The sequence below is a fragment of the Macaca mulatta genome, chromosome 7, assembly GCF_049350105.2.
Source record: "Macaca mulatta isolate MMU2019108-1 chromosome 7, T2T-MMU8v2.0, whole genome shotgun sequence".
NCBI lineage: Eukaryota > Metazoa > Chordata > Mammalia > Primates > Cercopithecidae > Macaca > Macaca mulatta.
Window position 1 is genome coordinate 94,201,961 of NC_133412.1, and position 18,204 is coordinate 94,220,164.

The 18,204-nt window shown below is 43.0% G+C and overlaps 2 protein-coding genes across 7 annotated transcripts in view; one reads left to right on the forward strand and one right to left on the reverse strand.

Annotated features, from left to right (window-relative positions):
- RPGRIP1 (RPGR interacting protein 1) overlaps nucleotides 1-12,055 on the forward strand; it is a 78,710-nt gene extending 66,655 nt beyond the window's left edge. For all 4 annotated transcript variants that reach the window (XM_077940587.1, XM_077940588.1, XM_077940589.1 and 1 more), the window contains 4 exons: nucleotides 740-932; nucleotides 3,419-3,503; nucleotides 6,787-6,917; nucleotides 11,863-12,055. In XM_077940587.1, the coding sequence (XP_077796713.1) occupies nucleotides 740-932; nucleotides 3,419-3,503; nucleotides 6,787-6,917; nucleotides 11,863-11,975 (522 nt within the window). In that variant the 3' untranslated portion in view covers nucleotides 11,976-12,055. The remainder of the gene's footprint in view (nucleotides 1-739; nucleotides 933-3,418; nucleotides 3,504-6,786; nucleotides 6,918-11,862) is intronic.
- A 191-nt stretch (nucleotides 12,056-12,246) lies between these two features.
- Nucleotides 12,247-18,204, reverse strand: part of SUPT16H (SPT16 homolog, facilitates chromatin remodeling subunit) — a 34,410-nt gene continuing 28,452 nt past the window's right edge. The window contains exons 23-26 of one of the 3 annotated variants that reach the window (XR_013396071.1): nucleotides 15,153-15,316; nucleotides 14,466-14,616; nucleotides 14,255-14,332; nucleotides 12,247-13,577 (exon numbers count right to left, since the gene is read on the reverse strand). Coding sequence is in view for 1 of the 3 variants with exons in the window: in XM_015143253.3 (XP_014998739.1) it covers nucleotides 13,432-13,577; nucleotides 14,255-14,332; nucleotides 14,466-14,595; nucleotides 15,187-15,316 (484 nt within the window). In the remaining 2 variants the exon portion in view is untranslated. Of the gene's footprint in view, nucleotides 13,578-14,254; nucleotides 14,333-14,465; nucleotides 14,639-15,152; nucleotides 15,317-18,204 lie in introns of all 3 variants that reach the window. The other 2 variants (XR_013396070.1, XM_015143253.3) reach the window with 2 other exon arrangements.

Consider the following 18,204-nt stretch of genomic DNA (forward strand, 5'->3'; position numbering starts at 1 on the left):
CTCCAGCCCGGGCTACAGAGCGAGACTCCGCCTCAAAAAAAAAAAAAAAAAAAGAAAAAAAAAGAAAATAATTGTCCCCATGTGGTGGTGTACCTGTGGTCCTAGCTGCTTGGGTGACTAAGGTGGGAAGACTGCTTGAGCTCGGGATGTCAAAGCCGCAGTGAGCCGTGATCACACCACTGCCCTCCAGCCTGGGCAACAAAGCAAAACTCTATCTAAAAAAAAAAAAAAAAGAAGAAGAAGAAGAAGAAGAAAAAAGTTGAAAAATAGCTATCTGTTTAGAAATGTATTATTTGTATATAATCATTGGGTAGAAGTGCAATGTTGCTGCATTGATATATTCCACTGTGGTGAAGCCTGGAGCAATGCACATTGTTCCTACCAGACAACCTCCCATTATCCACCCTCCCCACCCCTCCAAATCAGACATTTTACAAATTCTTTCTATATGTGGAGATGACTGAGAAAGACTGGCCTGCAGAAATGATCCACTGGACTGTGAGAGAGAAGAACTGGGTTCTCTTTATAAATTTCCTATCGATTAGCTATGGCAATTAAGTCAAGTTGTCTTTTGATGCCAGTTTTACCTATAAAAGGATTCTCAGGGAATAATATAGTAGATAGATTATGCCTATGGTTGATTTCTAGAGAGTACTGTACTGTGTTAATTGGATGGAGTATAAGCACTTGGAGCCTCACTAACCTTTAGGAACTAAATAAACTAAATTTTCCTTATCAGGATTCAGAGAAGATGTGCATTGAAATTGTCTCCCTGGCCTTCTACCCAGAGGCAGAAGTAATGTCTGATGAGAACATAAAACAGGTGTACGTGGAGTACAAATTCTACGACCTACCCTTGTCGGAGACAGAGACTCCAGTATCCCTAAGGAAGCCTAGGGCAGGAGAAGAAATCTACTTTCACTTTAGCAAGGGTGAGGCATCCTGTGTGGTTACTGGGGTGAGGAGGTCTGATGAACATTGAGACTGAGGGTCAGAATTACTCTGGATTTTTGTGGGGTGAATCCAACCATTTCATTTTATTATTTTATTTTTCAAAGTACTGTGTGCATATGGTTTAAAAACATCAAATGGGGCTAAACATTTTACATTTAGCAGTCCTTTATTCCACCTCTTCACAAATCACTTCCCCTGTTTCCACCCTTCCTCAATCCACCGCTTTCCATATTTCAGTTATATTTATTTTTACTTTTTGAGATGGAGTCTCTCTCTGTTGCCCAGGCTAGAATACAGTGATGTGATCTTGGCTCACTGCCATCTCTGACTCCCAGGTTCAAGCGATTCACGTGCCTCAGTCTCCCAAGTAGCTGGGATTACAGGTGCACACCACTGTGCCTGGCTAGTTTTTTGTATTTTTAGTAGAGGCAGGGTTTCACCATTTTGACCAGGCTGGTCTCTAAACTCCTGACCTCAAGTGATCTGCCTGCCTTGGACTCCCGAAGTGCTGGGATTATAGGCATGAGCCACCAAGCCCATCCTATCTCAGCCATTTCTTCTGTTATTTACCTCCATCATATTTCTGAGTATTGATTTTTGTTCTCCCTCTTTTCCTTTTTTTTTTTTTTTTTTTGAGATGGAGTCTGAACATGTTGCTCAGGCTGGTTTCAAACTCCTGGACTCAAATGATCCTCCTGCCTCAGCCTCCTGAGTAGCTGGAATTACAGGCATGAGCCACCATACCTGGCTTCTGAGTAACATTTCTTTTTTTTTTTTTTTTTTTTTTTTGAGACGGAGTCTCGCTCTGTCGCCCAGGCTGGAGTGCAGTGGCGAGATCTCGGCTCACTGCAAGCTCCGCTTCTCGGGTTCACGCCATTCTCTTGCCTCAGCCTCCTGAGTGGCTGGGACTACAGGCACCCGCCACCGTGCCCGGCTAATTTTTTGTATTTTTAGTAGAGACCGGGTTTCACCGTGGTCTCGATCTCCTGACCTTGTGATCCGCCCGCCTCGGCCTCCCAAAGTGCTGGGATTACAGGTGAGAGCCACCGCGCCCGGCTCTGAATAACATTTCTATTGCAATTTCCTGATTCACTGGCTTTAGACTTCCTATCTTGGACCTTAAAAGTTAGCTCTTTTGCACTACACTCATGTCCCTTCCTTCCCATATAATTGTATCATAATTTTCATTTAAATCAATTTAAATTGGTTCTGTTATTACGGATATGTAAATATTAAGTCTTGTAGAACCAAGTAGTATGCAATGATTGTATTTCTTTTCACGTATTTTTTGAGGCAATTTTTCATTTGCCTGATTTTCATTATACATATTGTAATTATTTTCCTGTCCTCCAACAGCTTTCCCAAATTTTCTTTTTCTTTTTTTTTTTTTTTTTTTTTTTTTTGAGACGGAGTCTCACTCTGTCGCCCAGGCTGGAGTGCAGTGGCCGGATCTCAGCTCACTGCAAGCTCCGCCTCCCGGGTTTACGCCATTCTCCTGCCTCAGCCTCCCGAGTAGCTGGGACTACAGGCGCCCGCCACCTCGCCTGGCTAGTTTTTAGTATTTTTTAGTAGAGACGGGGTTTCACTGTGTTAGCCAGGATGGTCTCGATCTCCTGACCTCATGATCCGCCCGTCTCGGCCTCCCAAAGTGCTGGGATTACAGGCTTGAGCCATCGCGCCCGGCCCCAAATTTTCAAATAAACCTGTCCCATTATGTACTCATCCATTTTTTCCCTGAAGACCTCTCTCTATCCTCTTGTTCTGCTCTAGCCCACTGTTCCGTTATCACTGCTGCTCATGGAGAATATGATCAAATTCTCTCCTATACCAGATTTACTATCTCCTGGTCATCCTCTGATTTATTTTCTTATTTTAATGGATCATATTTTCAGTAGTTTTTAAAGAAAGAGCATATCATAAGTGAAAATTTGAGAAAGTCATGCATGAAATCTTTTTTTCCTACCCTCATATTTGATTCAAGTGTGGAAATCTTTTTCATTCAGAATTTCAAAGGAGCCTGGGTGCAGTGGCTCATGCCTGTAATCCCAGCACTTTGGGAAGCCAAGGCAGGCAGATTACTTGAGGTCAGGAGTTGGAGACCAGCCTAGCCAACATGATGAAACCCTGTCTGTACTGAAAATACAAAAATTAGCTGGGCGTGGTGAGGTGCACCTGTAATCCCAACTACTCGGGAGGCTGAGGCAAGAGAATCGCTTGAACTTGGGAGGTGGAGACTGCAGTGAACCGAGATCACGCCACTGCACTCCAGCCTGACACAGTAAGAATCTGTCACACACACACACACACAAATGATTTTCAAAGCAGTTGGTCCATGTTATTCTAGATCCAGGCAAGGAGTCTAATCTTTTCATGAAAACTACCATGAATATCACTTATGAAAGTCTTGAGGCTCACACTGCAATAGTATATGATTCTTTGCTTTTTTCTCTGACCCTTAATATAGTAATAGACCTGGACCCACAGGAGCAGCAAGACCGAAGGCAGTTTCTGTTCGACGTGCTGACTGGACAAGATCCTGATCAAGGACAGTAAGCATCTGCTTTCCACTTTGAAACAAAGGAGATATTGAGACAGAAATTCAAAAGTTTGAGTTTGATTTTGTGCTGATGCTGAATATTTTAATGACTTTTTTGAGTTAATTTACTCTTAATGAATTTCCTATGTACTTGAGTATACTTTATGTTTGTGACCACCTAATCAAGTATGTAATCTTATAGGTTATTTATTTATTTATTTTTGAGACAGGGTCTCACTCTGTCATCCAGGCTAGAGTGCAGTGGCGCGATCTTAGCTCACTGCAACCTCCGCCTCCTCAGACTCAAGGGATTCTTGTGCTTCTGCCTCCCAAGTAGCTAGGGTTATAGGCATGTGCCACCATGACCGGCTAATTTTTTGTGTTTGTATAGAGATAGGGTTTTGCCATGTTGCCCATGGTCTGGTCTCAAACTCCTGAGTTAAAGTGATCTGCCCTCCTTGGCCTCCCAGAGTGCTGGGATTACAGGCGTGAGCCACTGTGCCCAGCCCATAATCTTATGTTCATTTCTCACCCATGCCAGCCTGATGGGCCCTTTTTTTGTAGCACAGTTTACCTGAATACTGACAATGCCCAAATGGAATGAGCAAAAAGTGTTGACATTCTTTTTTTTTTTTTTTTCTTGAGATGGAGTCTCGCTCTGTTGCCCAGGCTGGAGTGCAATGGTGCAATCTTGGCTCACTGCAACCTCCGCCTCCTGGGTTCAAGTGATTCTCCTGCCTCAGCCTTCCAAGTAGCTGGGATTACAGTTGTGTGCCACCATGCCTGGCTAATTTTTGTTCTTTTAGTAGAGACAGGGTTTTGCCACGTTGGCCAGGCTGGTCTTGAACTCCCAACCTCAGGTGATCCTTCTGCCTCAGCCTCCCAAAGTGTTGGGATTACAGGTGTGAGCGACCACGCCTGGCCAACAGGAATTTTTGGATATTGACATAACTAAGTAAATTTTAGATCTCCTTTCAAGTTTTAGGAAAGCCGGTTGTCCTTATTATTCCAATAATCTGAAGAAGGCCTCCTTTTAGAGTTTCCAGATAAAATGTGGGACATACTTATCCTAAAAAAAATTATTTGGTCGGGTGCGGTGGCTCACATCCCAGCACTTTGGGAGGCCAAGGCGGGCGGATCACTTGAGGCCAGGAGTTCGAGACCAGCCTGGCCAACATGGCGAAACCCTGTCTCTACTGAAAAAACAAAAAAAATCAGCTGGGCTTGGTGGCACATGCTGGTAATTCTAGCTACTCAGGAGGCTGAGGCATAAGAATCATTTGAATCTGGGAGGCAGAGGTTGCAGTGAGCTAAGATCGTGCCACTGCACTCCAGCCTGGGTGACAAAGCAAGACTCTGCCTCTAAAAAAAAAGTTATGGCTGGGCGCGGTGGCTCAAGCCTGTAATCCCAGCACTTTGGGAGGCCCAGGAGGGCGGATCACGAGGTCAGGAGATCGAGACCATCCTGGCTAACATGGTGAAACCCCGTCTCTACTAAAAAATACAAAAAAACTTGCTGGGCGAGGTGGCGGGCGCCTGTAGTCCCAGCTACTCGGGAGGCTGAGGCAGGAGAATGGCATAAACCCAGCAGGCAGAGCTTGCAGTGAGCCGAGATCTGGCCACTGCACTCCAGCCTGGGTGACAGAGCGAGACTCCGTCTCAAAAAAAAAAAAAAGTTACTTGTTGTTTAGCTGAAATTCAAATTTAAATAGGCATATGGTTTTTGTTTTTGAAATCTGGCATACATACCGCCTCTGCATGTGTGTGCATAAGAAATAATGTGGAACTGGTATTTTATCTTATTTTTAAATATTTTGTTTGTTTGTTTTAGAGAGAGGATCTCACCATGTTGCCCAGGCTGGTCTTTCAGCTCCTGGGCTGAAGCAGTCCTGCTGCCCTGCCTCCCAAAGTGCTGGGATCACAGGCGCGAGCCACTGTGCCCGACCCAGTGTTTTAAGCACTTTTTGAAAGGCCCAATACATTTGTTTAATCTACTTTTACTTTGTCTTTGGTTGGTCACAGAAAGAACTGAAAAAGGAGCCAGATGAAATAACAGTGAATCTGAGTTCAGTATCACTGTGGGCCTAAACAGATATAAGCTTACAGAGAACTTTTGGAAATGGAAAGTGATTTGGTCCTTTCCTTTCTGTGCTAATGTTAAATTTAGCTTTTGCTTTTTTTTGATCCCAGCATTTCCAGAACTCTCTCTTCCTTTATTCCCTGACAGTGATAATCATTTTCTACTCAATTTTAGATTCGATTGGTATTACCTGCGGCTTTCTTTTTGTCAGTATGGTCTAGCAGACAGAACAGGTTTTGTAATCCCACCAACCTTGTTTTTATTCCAGACTCTTAGACTTACTAGCTCTTTGATCTTTTTGACATTACTTAATTTGCAGGCTCTTGTGAGAATAAAATTGAGATAATATAGTTTACATAAAGCACTTGGTATTGTGCCTGGCACATCAGAATGCTAGTTATCAACCCTTTCCTATGAAAATTGGGATGAGGGAGTCAGCATTATCCCTTTGCATTGTTGAAGTTCTCAATAATGGCATAGAAACAGTTACAAATGAATATTGCCTAATGGGCTGAGAATGGATCCCTTTAAAGTAATTCCTTTGTTTCAGTTTAATCATATTTAGCTGTGCTTTTTAAGAGCTTGAGTTTTTAGTCCTATTCCTGGCACTCTGTATTAGCTACTGATATTTGCTTTCAAAAATTAATAAAAATGTGAAAAGTCAAGAATAGGCAAATCCAGAGGGATAGAAAGTAGATTAGTGATTCCCAGGAGCTAGGGAAGGAGAATGGGGAGTGACTGCTTAATCAGTACAGGGTTTCTTTTCCTTTTACATTTTTCTTTTAAAGATGGGTCTCGCTCTGTCACCCAGGTGGAAGTGCAGTGGCATGATCACAGCTCACTGCATCCTCAACCTCCTGGGCTCAAGTGATCTTCTCACCTCAGCCTTCCAAGTAGCTGGGACTATAGGTGTGTGCCACCATGCCCGGCTAATTTTTATTTTTATTTTCTTGTAGAGACAGGGTGTCCCTATGTTACCCAGGCTGGTCTTGAACTCATGGGCACATCCCATGATGTTCCCTCTTCTAAAAGGACTGTTACTGCTTAACTTATACCAATTCCTGACTTTTTTGCTTATTGTCATTTTGTAAAATGGAGGCAAGGGAAAAGTGATTCAGAGAAGACGTTGTATTGTTTATTATTACTTCTATCCTTATTTTATTTTTGAAGCATTAAGAGTATCAACAGTGCTGAATTAAATGCAATTTCTTTTTAGTTTAAAGTTTACAGTGGTAAGTGATCCTCTGGATGAAGAAAAGAAAGAATGTGAAGAAGTAGGATATGCGTATCTTAAACTGTGGCAGATCCTGGAGTCAGGAAGAGATATTCTAGAGCAAGAGCTAGACAGTGAGTAATTTTTTTTTCAGGTCTAATTATTTCTAAGGAAATCATCCTAATAGTGAATATATTTTATCTTCAATACATAATTATCACTATGAAGTTGATGAGACACAAACTGGATTGAAATCTTATCGCTACAACTGTATTTATTTCTGGATCCAGCATTAAAGTAGTCAGTTGTGTATTTTAACCCCCGTATACCAGATTACAACTAGAATTGATTTTGAATCTACAGTGTTTGAAAAGGGGATTTTTAAAAAGATATTTTCATTTCAAATTTATACATCAGAATTTTGGACCTCTCTTGAGCATGTTTGTATAGGCAGCTGATACCCATTCTTTGTGTTATCATGTGTCCAGTCTTTTTTTTTTTTTTTTTTTCCGAGATGGAGCTTCACTCTTGCCCAGGCTGGAGTGCAATGGTGTGATCTCAGCTCACTGCAACCTCTGCCTCCCAGGTTCAAGCCATTCTCCTGCCTCAGCTTCCTGTGTAGCTGGGATTACAGGTGTGTGCCACCATGCCTGGCTAATTTTTGTATTTTTAGTAGAGACCGTGTTTCACCATGTTGGCCAGACTGGTCTCGAACTCCTGGCCTCAAGTGATCTGCCTGCCTTGGCCTCCCAAAGTGCTGGGATTGCAGGCGTGAGCCACTGCGCCTGGCCCATCTTGTCTCTTTTTTTTTTTTTTTTTGAGACGGAGTCTTGCCCTGTCGCCCAGGCTGGAGTGCCATGGTGCAATCTTGGCTCACTGCAAGCTCCGCCTCCTGGGTTCACGCCATTCTCCTGCCTCAGCCTCCCAAGTAGCTGGGACTACAGGCGCCCACCACCACGCCCGGCTAATTTTTTGTATTTTCAGTAGAGATGGGGTTTCACCATGTTAGCCAGGACAGTCTCGATCTCCTGACCTTGTGATCTGCCCACCTCAGCATCCCAAAGTGCTGGGATTACAGGCGTGAGCCACCATGCACAGCCCCATCTTGTCTCTTAAAAAGACATCAACTCTCTCTTTCCTCACATTCACTGGTCATTAAGTCTTATCCATTCTACTTGTGAATTGACTATGCTCTCCTTACTGTAATCTTTCTTTCTTTCTTTTTTTTTTTTAGACAGAGTCTCATTCTGTTGCCCAGGCTGGAGTGCAGTGGTGCGATCTTGGCTCACTGCAACCTCCACCTCCTAAGTTAAAGTGATTCTCCTGCCTCAACCTCCCAAGTAGCTGGGACTACAGGCACCTGCCACCAGGCCAGCTAATTTTTGTATTTTTAGTAGAGATGGGGTTTCACCATGTTGCCCAGGCTGGTCTCGAACTCTTGAACTCAAGCAATCCACCCTCCTTGGCCTCCCAAAGTGTTGGCATTATGGGCATAAACCACTGCGCCCGACCCCCTTACTATAATTACTATACTTTCTTTCTTTCTTTTTTTTTTTTTTGAGATGGAGTCTTGCTCTTGTTGCCCAGGCTGGAGTACAATGGACCGATCTCAGCTCACCACAACCTCTGCCTCCTGGGTTCAAGCGATTCTCCTGCCTCAGCCTCCCTAGTAACTGGGATTACAGGCATGCGCCACCACGCCTGGCTAATTTTGTATTTTTAGTAGAGACAGGGTTTCTTCATGTTTGTCAGGCTGGTCTTGAACTCCCAACCTCAGGCGATTTGCCCCCCTCAGCTTCCCAAAGTGCTGGGGTTACGGGCATGAGCCACTGCGCCATGCCATATAATTTCTAAACTGGTCTTCCTGCCACTGATTTGTTCCACCCCATTTCCATCTACTATAGTAAATGTTTCTACATAATAAATTTGATCACTGCCTTCTTCTTAAATCCTTTTACAGTTTGCTATAGATCAGCATGTTTTAAAAACATTTGTATTTGAATTCCTTTAGTTGGGACTGCGCTGTCCAGTCTTCACTGCTCCCATTACCTTACATACCTGGGATGTCACCTATCTTATCTGCTAGGACCTTTAGACACTTAAGATTATCCACTAGACCAATGTTTTTCAAACTTTCAGTCACACCCCATTAGTGGATGTGAAATTGAATTAGTAAATCACAACAGAAATTTGAAAAATGCAAACCAAAACTGTGGGAAAGAAAACAGGAATTAAAGGCCGGGTGCAGTGGCTCATGCCTGTAATCCCAGTACTTTGGGAGGCTGAGACAGGTGGATCACCTGAGGTCAGGAGTTCGAGACCAGCCTGGCCAATATGGTGAAAACCCATCTCTACTAAAAATACAACGCCTATAATCCCAGCTACTTGGGAGGCTGAGGCAGGAGAATCGCTTGAACCTGGGAGGCGGAGGTTGCAGTGAGCTGAGATCATCACCGTACTCCAACCTGAGTGACAGAACAAGACTCTGTCCCCAAAAAAGAAAAGAAAACAGGAATTAAGAGTACATTGCACATATTGTTTTGTGAAACTTGTTTTATGTAACGTTTAATGAATCATGATATAAAATTCTTCTGCTGCTGATCATTATAAACATTTTTAGAGGAATACTCCTTCTCAGACCCTAAGGGTTATGAAGTTCAAATGTTAGATAAGATTCTTCATTATATTTCTCTAATATCTTTCCAGCTGTGATCCTGATCAAGTTATTTAACCTTTTTCCTCACCTATAAAATGGGAATAACAGCAATCTCTATCTCATAGAGTTGTGAAGATTAAGGAAGCACTTAAATAAAGGATTAAGATTAAGAAAGGGGCTTAGGGTAGTGCCTGGCATAAGGCAAGTAACGTATCTTTGTGGGCTATTTTCCGACTTACTCCTATCCCCATTCCTAAAGATGCTATGTTCTTCCTGACCTCCACGCCATTTGTATGTGCTTAGGGAAAATCCACTTAAGACTTTTCTAGTGACCTCAGAATCCTAAAAGTCAGTGAATGCTTCTCTGTTTTTTTTTAATAATTAGTAGAGAAACTTAGTCATTTCCTCATTATGGCCTCCCTTTCATTCAGGCTTTAAACATGTTGGTCTGCTTTTAAAAGCAAAACTCTTGCTTTTTATCCCTATAGCTACCTTCTCCCCATCACTTCAAAAGTCAGCTTCTTGAAATGCTTGATCAGTCCGCAATAGTCTGTAGTTTTGAAAACTGTTTTTTAATTTTTTTGAGACGGAATTTCACTCTTGTTGCCTAAGCTGGAGTGCAATGGCACGATCTCTGCTCACGGCAATCTCTGCCTCCCAGGTTCAAGCAATTCTCCTGCCTCAGTCTCCTGAGTAGCTGGGATTACAGGCATGCGCCACTATACCTGGCTAATTTTGTTTTGAGACAGACTTTTGCTCTGTTGCCCAGGCTGGAGTGCAATGGAACGATCTCAGCTCACTGCAAACTCCGCTTCCTGGGTTCAAGTGATTCTCCTGCCTCAGCCTCCCAAGTAGCTGGAATTACAGGCATGCACCACCACGCCTAGCTAATTTTGTATTTTTAGTAGAGACGGGGTTTCTCCATGTTGGTCAGGCTGGTCTTGAACTCCTGACCTCAGGTGATCCACCTGCTTCGGCCTCCCAAAGTGCTGGGATTACAGGTGTGAGCCACTGTGCCCAACCCTGTCTGTATTTTTCTACTTGCCGCATCTCCATTCCACTTTACTCCATGTTTTTACCAGTTTTCCTAATTGACAAATCCAACTGGTTTTATTACTCATCCTGACTTTTTTCTTTTTTTGAGAGTCTCACTGTCGCCCAGGCTGGGGTGCAGTGGTGCAATCTCGGCTCACTGCAATCTCCGCCTCCTGGGCTCAAGCAATTCTCCCTGCCTCAGCCTCCCGAGTAGCTGGGATTACAGGCACATGCCACCACACCCAGCTAATTTTTGCATTTTTTAGTAGAAATGGGGTTTTCCCATGTTGTCCAGGCTGCTCTTGAACTCCTGACCTCAGGTGATCTCCCTGCCTCAGTCTCCCGAAGGGCTGGGATTACAGGTGTGAGCCACCGCGCCCAGTCGAACATTTTGACTGCTTATCATTCTCTAGGTGTTCTGTTTCCTTTGGAGGTTTCTTTCTTGTCTATTCTTAAAATTTTGGATTGTCTGTTGAATCCTTGGTCTTTTTTTCTCCACATATGCCCTCTTCCTGATTACATGAACTCCCGAAGTTTTAGTCTAGAAATCATCTCAAATCTAGGTTTCTAGACCAGATTCTAAATACAATCTAGACTTAGAGCAAACTCATAGATATCACCACTTGTATCTTGTATGTCACCTTGGTACCTCAAACTCCCTTGATTGCAACTTTGTACTTTGTTCCCTCTTACCCACCATCTTGTTACACAATTTAGAATGGCCATCCTTGATTCCAAGCCATTCCTCATTCTAATCACAAAAATTGTTCACACTTCTTAACATTTTGAATCTGTCCCCACCTCTCCACTCCATTATACTTCAGACCTTCATTCATTACTCCCCTCTTCCCGAATTACTGCAATATCCTAACTACTCTCTCCGGTTTAACTTGCGTCCTCCTTGAGTGCATTATCCAAATAAGAGTTATGTTCCAAGATCCCACATAAGAACAATCACTTACATCTTCAGTTGAAACCACATACCTTGTAAGACAAACAAGGCTGTTTATAACGTGGCCTATGCAGGCTCATTCCTGCCACTCCTTGCAGTTTGCCAAACTCGTATTATTCTCGTCTTGATACATTAAGCATCTTTTACTTTCTAAAGACTTAGCTCACGAATTATCTCCAGAAATCCTTTTCCAGTGTGTCCATTCTGGTGCAGGTGCCTCTTTATGTGTTCCCAAAGCAACTTGTGCTTTCATTTATTATATAGCACCTACATACTGTATCGCAATGACCTCGTTTTCCTTTCTCCTTCACTAGACTGAGTCCTCTCATGAAATGGGCTAGTAAATTCATTCAGTGTCCCCAGTACTTAACCCGACAAATACCAGGTATCAAAGTGTTTTAACTGAGTGATGCTGTTTTTTTCCCTTTCCCAACAGTTGTTAGCCCTGAAGATCTGGCTACCCCAATAGGAAGGCTGAAGGTTTCCCTTCAAGCAGCTGCTGTCCTCCATGCTATTTACAAGGAGATGACTGAAGATTTGTTTTCATGAAGGAACAAGTGCTATTCCAATCTAAAAGTCTCTGAGGGAACCACAGTAAAAAGTCTTATAAAGTTAACTTGCTATAACATGAATTTGGTTTACTGTGATGTCTAGTGTCTCTCAATCTAATGATGAAAGTTTAGAATGATGAAAGTTTCATTGTAACACTAGCTAGATAAAAGCATTTTTCTCCAGTGCCTTAGCACTTTACCAGGCAGGAAGCAGGTGTGCTTTCAGGAACTGAAAAACGGTCACAGGTGAATTTACAAAAACAAACAACAACAAAAAAACCCACAGTTTATTCATCTTTTAGTTCTTCCAAAATTGAAAATATCAAGTCCTACTGCTAAGGAGAAAAAACAAACAAACATAAAATCCGTGACCCCTCCCCCCTTCTCTTAAAGTCACAGAGCACGGAAGGAACTGCAGTGGGACAGGGGTGCAGAGAACCAGAAGGGGAGGATGGCAAGATAAACTCCCCAAATACTTGAAAAGCTGTTCAACAGAAACTGTGATAAATACAGGACAATGCAAGACAAAGTTAAAATAAGGAGCAGCAGTGCTGAGAGGCTGTGTTGTAGATATGGCCTCCCTTCCTCTTCTCTTTTCTTGTCAGGGTATTCTAGGCCCAAGGCATGACTTGTCCCTTCCAGATCTAAATGTTGACTCCTTTGAGCCTTCCTCTAGATTTCACTAGAAGCAGTACATGAGGCACAACCTGATATATCTTGCTTGGATATATCAGAAAAAAAAGAAGACAGTGGCAATTTTGCCTTCTATCATTGTACCATGTGTGCATTCGTATGGAGAAAATAACCGAGCCAGGGAGTATCACTGCTTCTTATGTCTTCCAAGGCAGCAGATACACCTCAGAATCTGCATGAGGCAAGAAAGCAGGAAAACTCAGACGAAGGCACCAGCCCCATCTGCCTCACTAGCTCAAGTTGTATGATTTATCACAACCATCAGGAAATTTCCAAAAACCTGGAGTATTGCAAAGATAAAACTTAAAAGAGATGTGAGGAAGGTCATGGCAGTAGGGTAGGTTGGAGGATTGAATGTGCTGGTCAAGAACCATGATACGGGTAATTAAAGGTCACCTTGTACCACTGTCTTGGAAATACAGCTTTGAGACACCAAATAGTAAGATGTCAGAAGCCATCGATGTCCTGGCAGAAGGTGACAGGAAGAGAGAAGAATGAAACAATATTTATTAACAGCGGGAGCCTCCTCCTGTCTTCAAGAACACCTCCTCCCTTGCCATCTGAATGGGGCCATTGGCACGTGTCCTGGTGGGCCTGGAATTCCCCGAGTAGATTGGTCCACACAAATGGCCCCCTAAACCCATAAACACAAATGGCAAAACTTCAAATGAAAACAAAAGGAAAAATACAGTTTCTATGTCATGTAAAATTTTCAGGGGTTGGCTGGAGGAAGAATGGAGCTCAGGGCCAAAGTTCAGAAGTTACTTCCTCTTTTTCTTGGGGGGTGCAGAGCTGTGTCTGGAACCACGGTTAGAGCCACGGCCTGAACTGTGCACAGATGCCTTCCTCTTCCGGCTCATACTCCGACTCTGTTCTTCTTCTTCCTCGTAACGACTTTCTCGGTCCGCTAAATAGAAGAGGCATTATTAGTTAGAGATAGGTAGGCTTTAGGTACCTAGTATTACTGGAGAGCATGAGATAGCACAGAGAATACACTTTGGAATCAGACCCAAGTTTTAATATTGGACAAGTACTTTCTGAACCTTGGTTTATTTACAAAAGGGAGAATTATTTAAGGGTTAAATAAGGTAACCTACGAAAAGTACCTATTCCCAATGATTGGAACACAGCAGTTAATATTTATTTCCTTTTAAGCTTTAAACGTTTGTTTGGGGTTTGGCTTCAGAGTAACTAGATTAGCATTATAAAGACATGCCTAATCTGGAAGAAGTCTAGCAAAATTAAAGTATTATAGGATTTAGGTTTGGAAACTGAATAGGCTAATTCTTGAGTATTACATGAATATGTGGCTATCACTGCTATAGGAAAGATGGGGGCTTGCGCAGATGAAAACAGCATCCAGTTAGGCAGAGCACTGCCCACTGGAGAGTATGGACACATTCCACTCCTCATTTTCTCCTTCAGTCAATGAAGTTGTATCTGTGGCTCCAAATCAGTTTTATAGTGTTCTTTTGTTACTTTCATTACACCATCAATACTAACACCTCAAGATACTGAAATGTGTTAGAAATTTGTGCATAGACACATGAATAAATAGAATAAAAACAACAAATTTTTAAAAACCTTTTCGGGCTTCTTCCTCCAGTTCATCCCAATCCTTTCCACTCTCTTCTTCACTACCCAATGACTCCTTAGAATAGTCTGGAAGAAAATTAAGCATTAGTCATCATGCAGGAACAGAATGGAATGACAGAGTTCTTAGTCTAAAAAAAGTAGCTTTCAGAAACGACATTAGATGAGGAAGCCAGGACAAACTTTTCTCTATAAGACTAACCTGACTCTTCTGCTTCTGATGAATAATCTTCATCACTGTCCTCCTCTTCCTCTTCATAGTCATCTTCTGAAGGATTAAAAGTCTCATCTTCAATTTCAGACTCTGAATCCCCTTCTTCAGCATCACTCCCCTGGTGAGTTAGAGCATCATACTGATTTTTTTTTGACATTTACCTTATCAATGAATGAATTCAGCCCACATAGTATACCAGTATTTACATGAAGAAAACAAAAGCAAAAAAATCTGAGTGATTAAAAGATAAAATGACTTGTTTAAAATCAGTAGTCAGGTACAATTGTTATTTTACTATTACTATGTATTATTACATTTCTGAAAAATTCACATTAGCCTTCCTCACCCAGGGAAATTAACAACAGAAAGACTTTCTGTATTAATGTATCACACAAACATTAAGTGGACAATTTTTAAAAAAATAGGTTTGGCAAAATGCCCTGGAGGATTTTTTCCCCAAATGCTAAGAAATTCATTTGAGGAAAAGTTTTTGTAGTTTCCAAGAAATCTTGTCAGGAGTTAGTTACCACTGTCCAATCAACTTATCATTTACCTGTAAAACAAATCTGAAGAAACAATAACATCAAGTGGTGTTCAGAGCTTCTCCCAGATGGCCTAGTTCCTTATGTGCTACTTATATGCCATTCTAACTGAACAAATGATAGTGGGCAACACTATGTACCAGGAAAGAAACCCCACACTCACGCACCTCACCCTCAGGCTCCAGGAAGGACCAGCCACCTTGTTCGAAGAAGCCCTCAGGGTCATCAACAATGGTCTTCATGATTTTAGTCCAGTTGAGGGACTGTACTCCTTCTGTGTACTTCAGGTCACAGGAACTAAGAGAAATGACAAAGTAAAATCAATCTTCTGTATTTTCTGGGAGCAGATACTCTTTTTTTTTTTTTTTTGAGACACAGTCATGCTCTGTCACCCAGGCTGGAGTGCAGTGGTGCAATCTTGGCTCACTGCAACCTCTGCCTCCCGGGTTCAAGTGATTCTCCTGCCTCAGCCTCCCGAATACCTGGGATTACAGGCGTGTGCCACCATGCCTGGCTCATTTTTGTATTTTTAGTAGAGACGGGGTTTTGCCATGTTGGTCAGGCTCGTCTAGAACTCCTGACTTCAGGTGAATCACCTGCCTCAGCCTCCCAAAGTGCTGGGATTACAGGTGTGAGCCACCGCGCCCGGCCTGGGAGCAGATATTCTTTGCACTATGCCACTAGAGCATGTCCCAATGGCTGCTATTTGATCTCCTAGAGCACTAGCCCTCACAACAGACCAGCATTCCAACTGAAACAAGCTTTCTCCTTCACCTGAGTCTGAGCTCATCCTCTCCCATTTTCTTTCTTTAATACCAATTTCCCTATTCTTCACTTAGTCTTCTATTCACCCATCCTTTTCTGTCACTGATTCCATTCTTATTTCCAGGTAGTCATAACCACTTCTGCGATTCTGTTTTTCACTACTATAGTTAAGAAACAGGGACAATTTTCAGCCACGTGTGGTGGCTCATGCCTGTAATCCCAGCACTTTGGGAGGCCAAGGCAGGCGGATCATGAAGTCAGGAGATCGAGACTATCCTGGCTAACATGGTGAAACCCCATCTCTACTAAAAATACAAAAAATTAGCTGGGCATGGTGGCACGCGCCTGTAGTCCCAGCTACTTGGGAGGCTGAAGCAGGAGAATTGCCTGAACCTGGGAGATGGAGGTTGCAGTGAGCCGAGATTGCGCCACTGCACTCCAGCTTGGGCAACAGAGCCAGACTCCATCTCAAAAATAGTAATAATAATAAAAATAAAAAAGAAACAGGGACGATTTTCAATGGCCCTAGCCTTTCTTCTTCAACCTTCCAGTGCTTTTTTTTTTTTTTTGGAGACGGAGTCTCGCTCTGTCCCCCAGGCTGGAGTGCAGTGGCTGGATCTCAGCTCACTGCAAGCTCCGCCTCCCGGGTTCACGCCATTCTCCTTCCTCAGCCTCCCAAGTAGCTGGGACTACAGGCGCCCGCCACGGCGCCCGGCTAGTTTTTTGTATTTTTTAGTAGAGACAGGGTTTCACCGTTTTAGCCAGGATGGTCTCGATCTCCTGACCTCATGATCCGCCCGTCTCGGCCTCCCAAAGTGCTGGGATTATAGGCTTGAGCCACCGCGCCCGGCCCCAGTGCTTTCTTATGTGTTGTTTTTTTGATGCAAGATTGGTATGAAGGTAGGAATAAATTTTTTTTCCCCAGTACCTAAAGTGCCCTGTATTTAGACAATGCTCAAATGACTTTCTTTTACTCATTTCTGTTGAGGAGAGCTGAATCAGTTAAGAGTAGGTAAGAAGAAAAAAACCAAAGAAATGACAGTAGTAAGGATAACAACAACCAACCATAAAATCTGCCTGAGAACCACTGGCATAAATCCACTTTAGACAATATACACAGAAACTTCTGCTTCCAGCCATGATGGAGTAACACCCACTAGATTTACCTTCCCACCTTAAACAACTACAAAACAAAATACGAAACAACAGTTTTCAGACATCGGATAAAAAGGAGCACAAGACCATAATCCCTGAAAGGAGGAAACAAGGGTTAATTGAACATTTGCCCTAGTTTTCTGTCTAGAGGCGATTCCTAGTCTGCCATGCAGGGAGAGAGAACCCAACCAGAACCTGATGGTCTCCAGGAACTGAGACAAAGTAGGATTTGGGAAGGTTGAGACAGCTAGAATTTGTGGAGAAGAGTACAGGAAGAAAGAATTTCCCAGAGAGAAAGCTCCAGAGATCTGCAGAGGGGTCCCCCTCAAGTCTTTGGTGGAGGGATGATCTACACATTCATGAGAAAACTGGAACTGCATAAAGCAGTATTGGATGGCAGTAGGCCAGACAATTCCCAGTCTCACACAGAACTAGAAGTAAATCCTGTTCCAGTGGATTTATTTCCATCACCTTTCCACCAGCTTCAGCAGAGACCTCACAATCCACAGGGCATCAGGCAGACTCTGAAGAGTATTGCCTCGTAGTAAGGCCAATTACTCAGAAGTTTTTGAGTGAAACTTTTGAAGGCTGTTCTAAATCCACACCAACAGACATTTGAGAACAAGCCTTGAAAGATCAAACAGAATCCCCGGGCCGGACGCAGTGGCTCACGCCTGTAATCCCAGCACTTTGGGAGGCGAGGGTGGATCACGAGGTCAGGAGATTGAGATCATCCTGGCTAACACAGTAAAACCCCATCTCTATTAAAAATACAAAAAATTAGCCAGGCATGGTGGCAGGCACCTGTAGTCCCAGCTACTCAGGAGGCTGAGGCAGGAGAATGGCGTGAACCCAGGAGGTAGAGTGTGTAGTGAACCAAGATCGTGCCACTGTGCTCCAGCCTGGGCGACAGAGCGAGACTCCGACTCAAAAAAAAAAAAAAAAAAAAACCCCAAAAAACAAACAAAAAAGAAAGATCAAACAGAATCTAACTAACTTGACTGCATCCCAGAATAACCTCGTCTCTAGTAAAAAAATGAGCTGGGTGTGGTAGCAGATACCTGTAGTCCCAGCTATTTGGGATGCTGATGTAGGAAGGTTACCTGAATCCAAGAGTTTGAGGTTGCAGTGAGCTGGGGTTGTACCATTACACTTGAGCCTGGGCAACAGAGTTAAGACCCTGTCTCAAATCACAACCACCACCACCACAAAATATGTAGAAAATATAAAGATGATGGGTGAAAGCAGCAGAAAAGCATACTTAA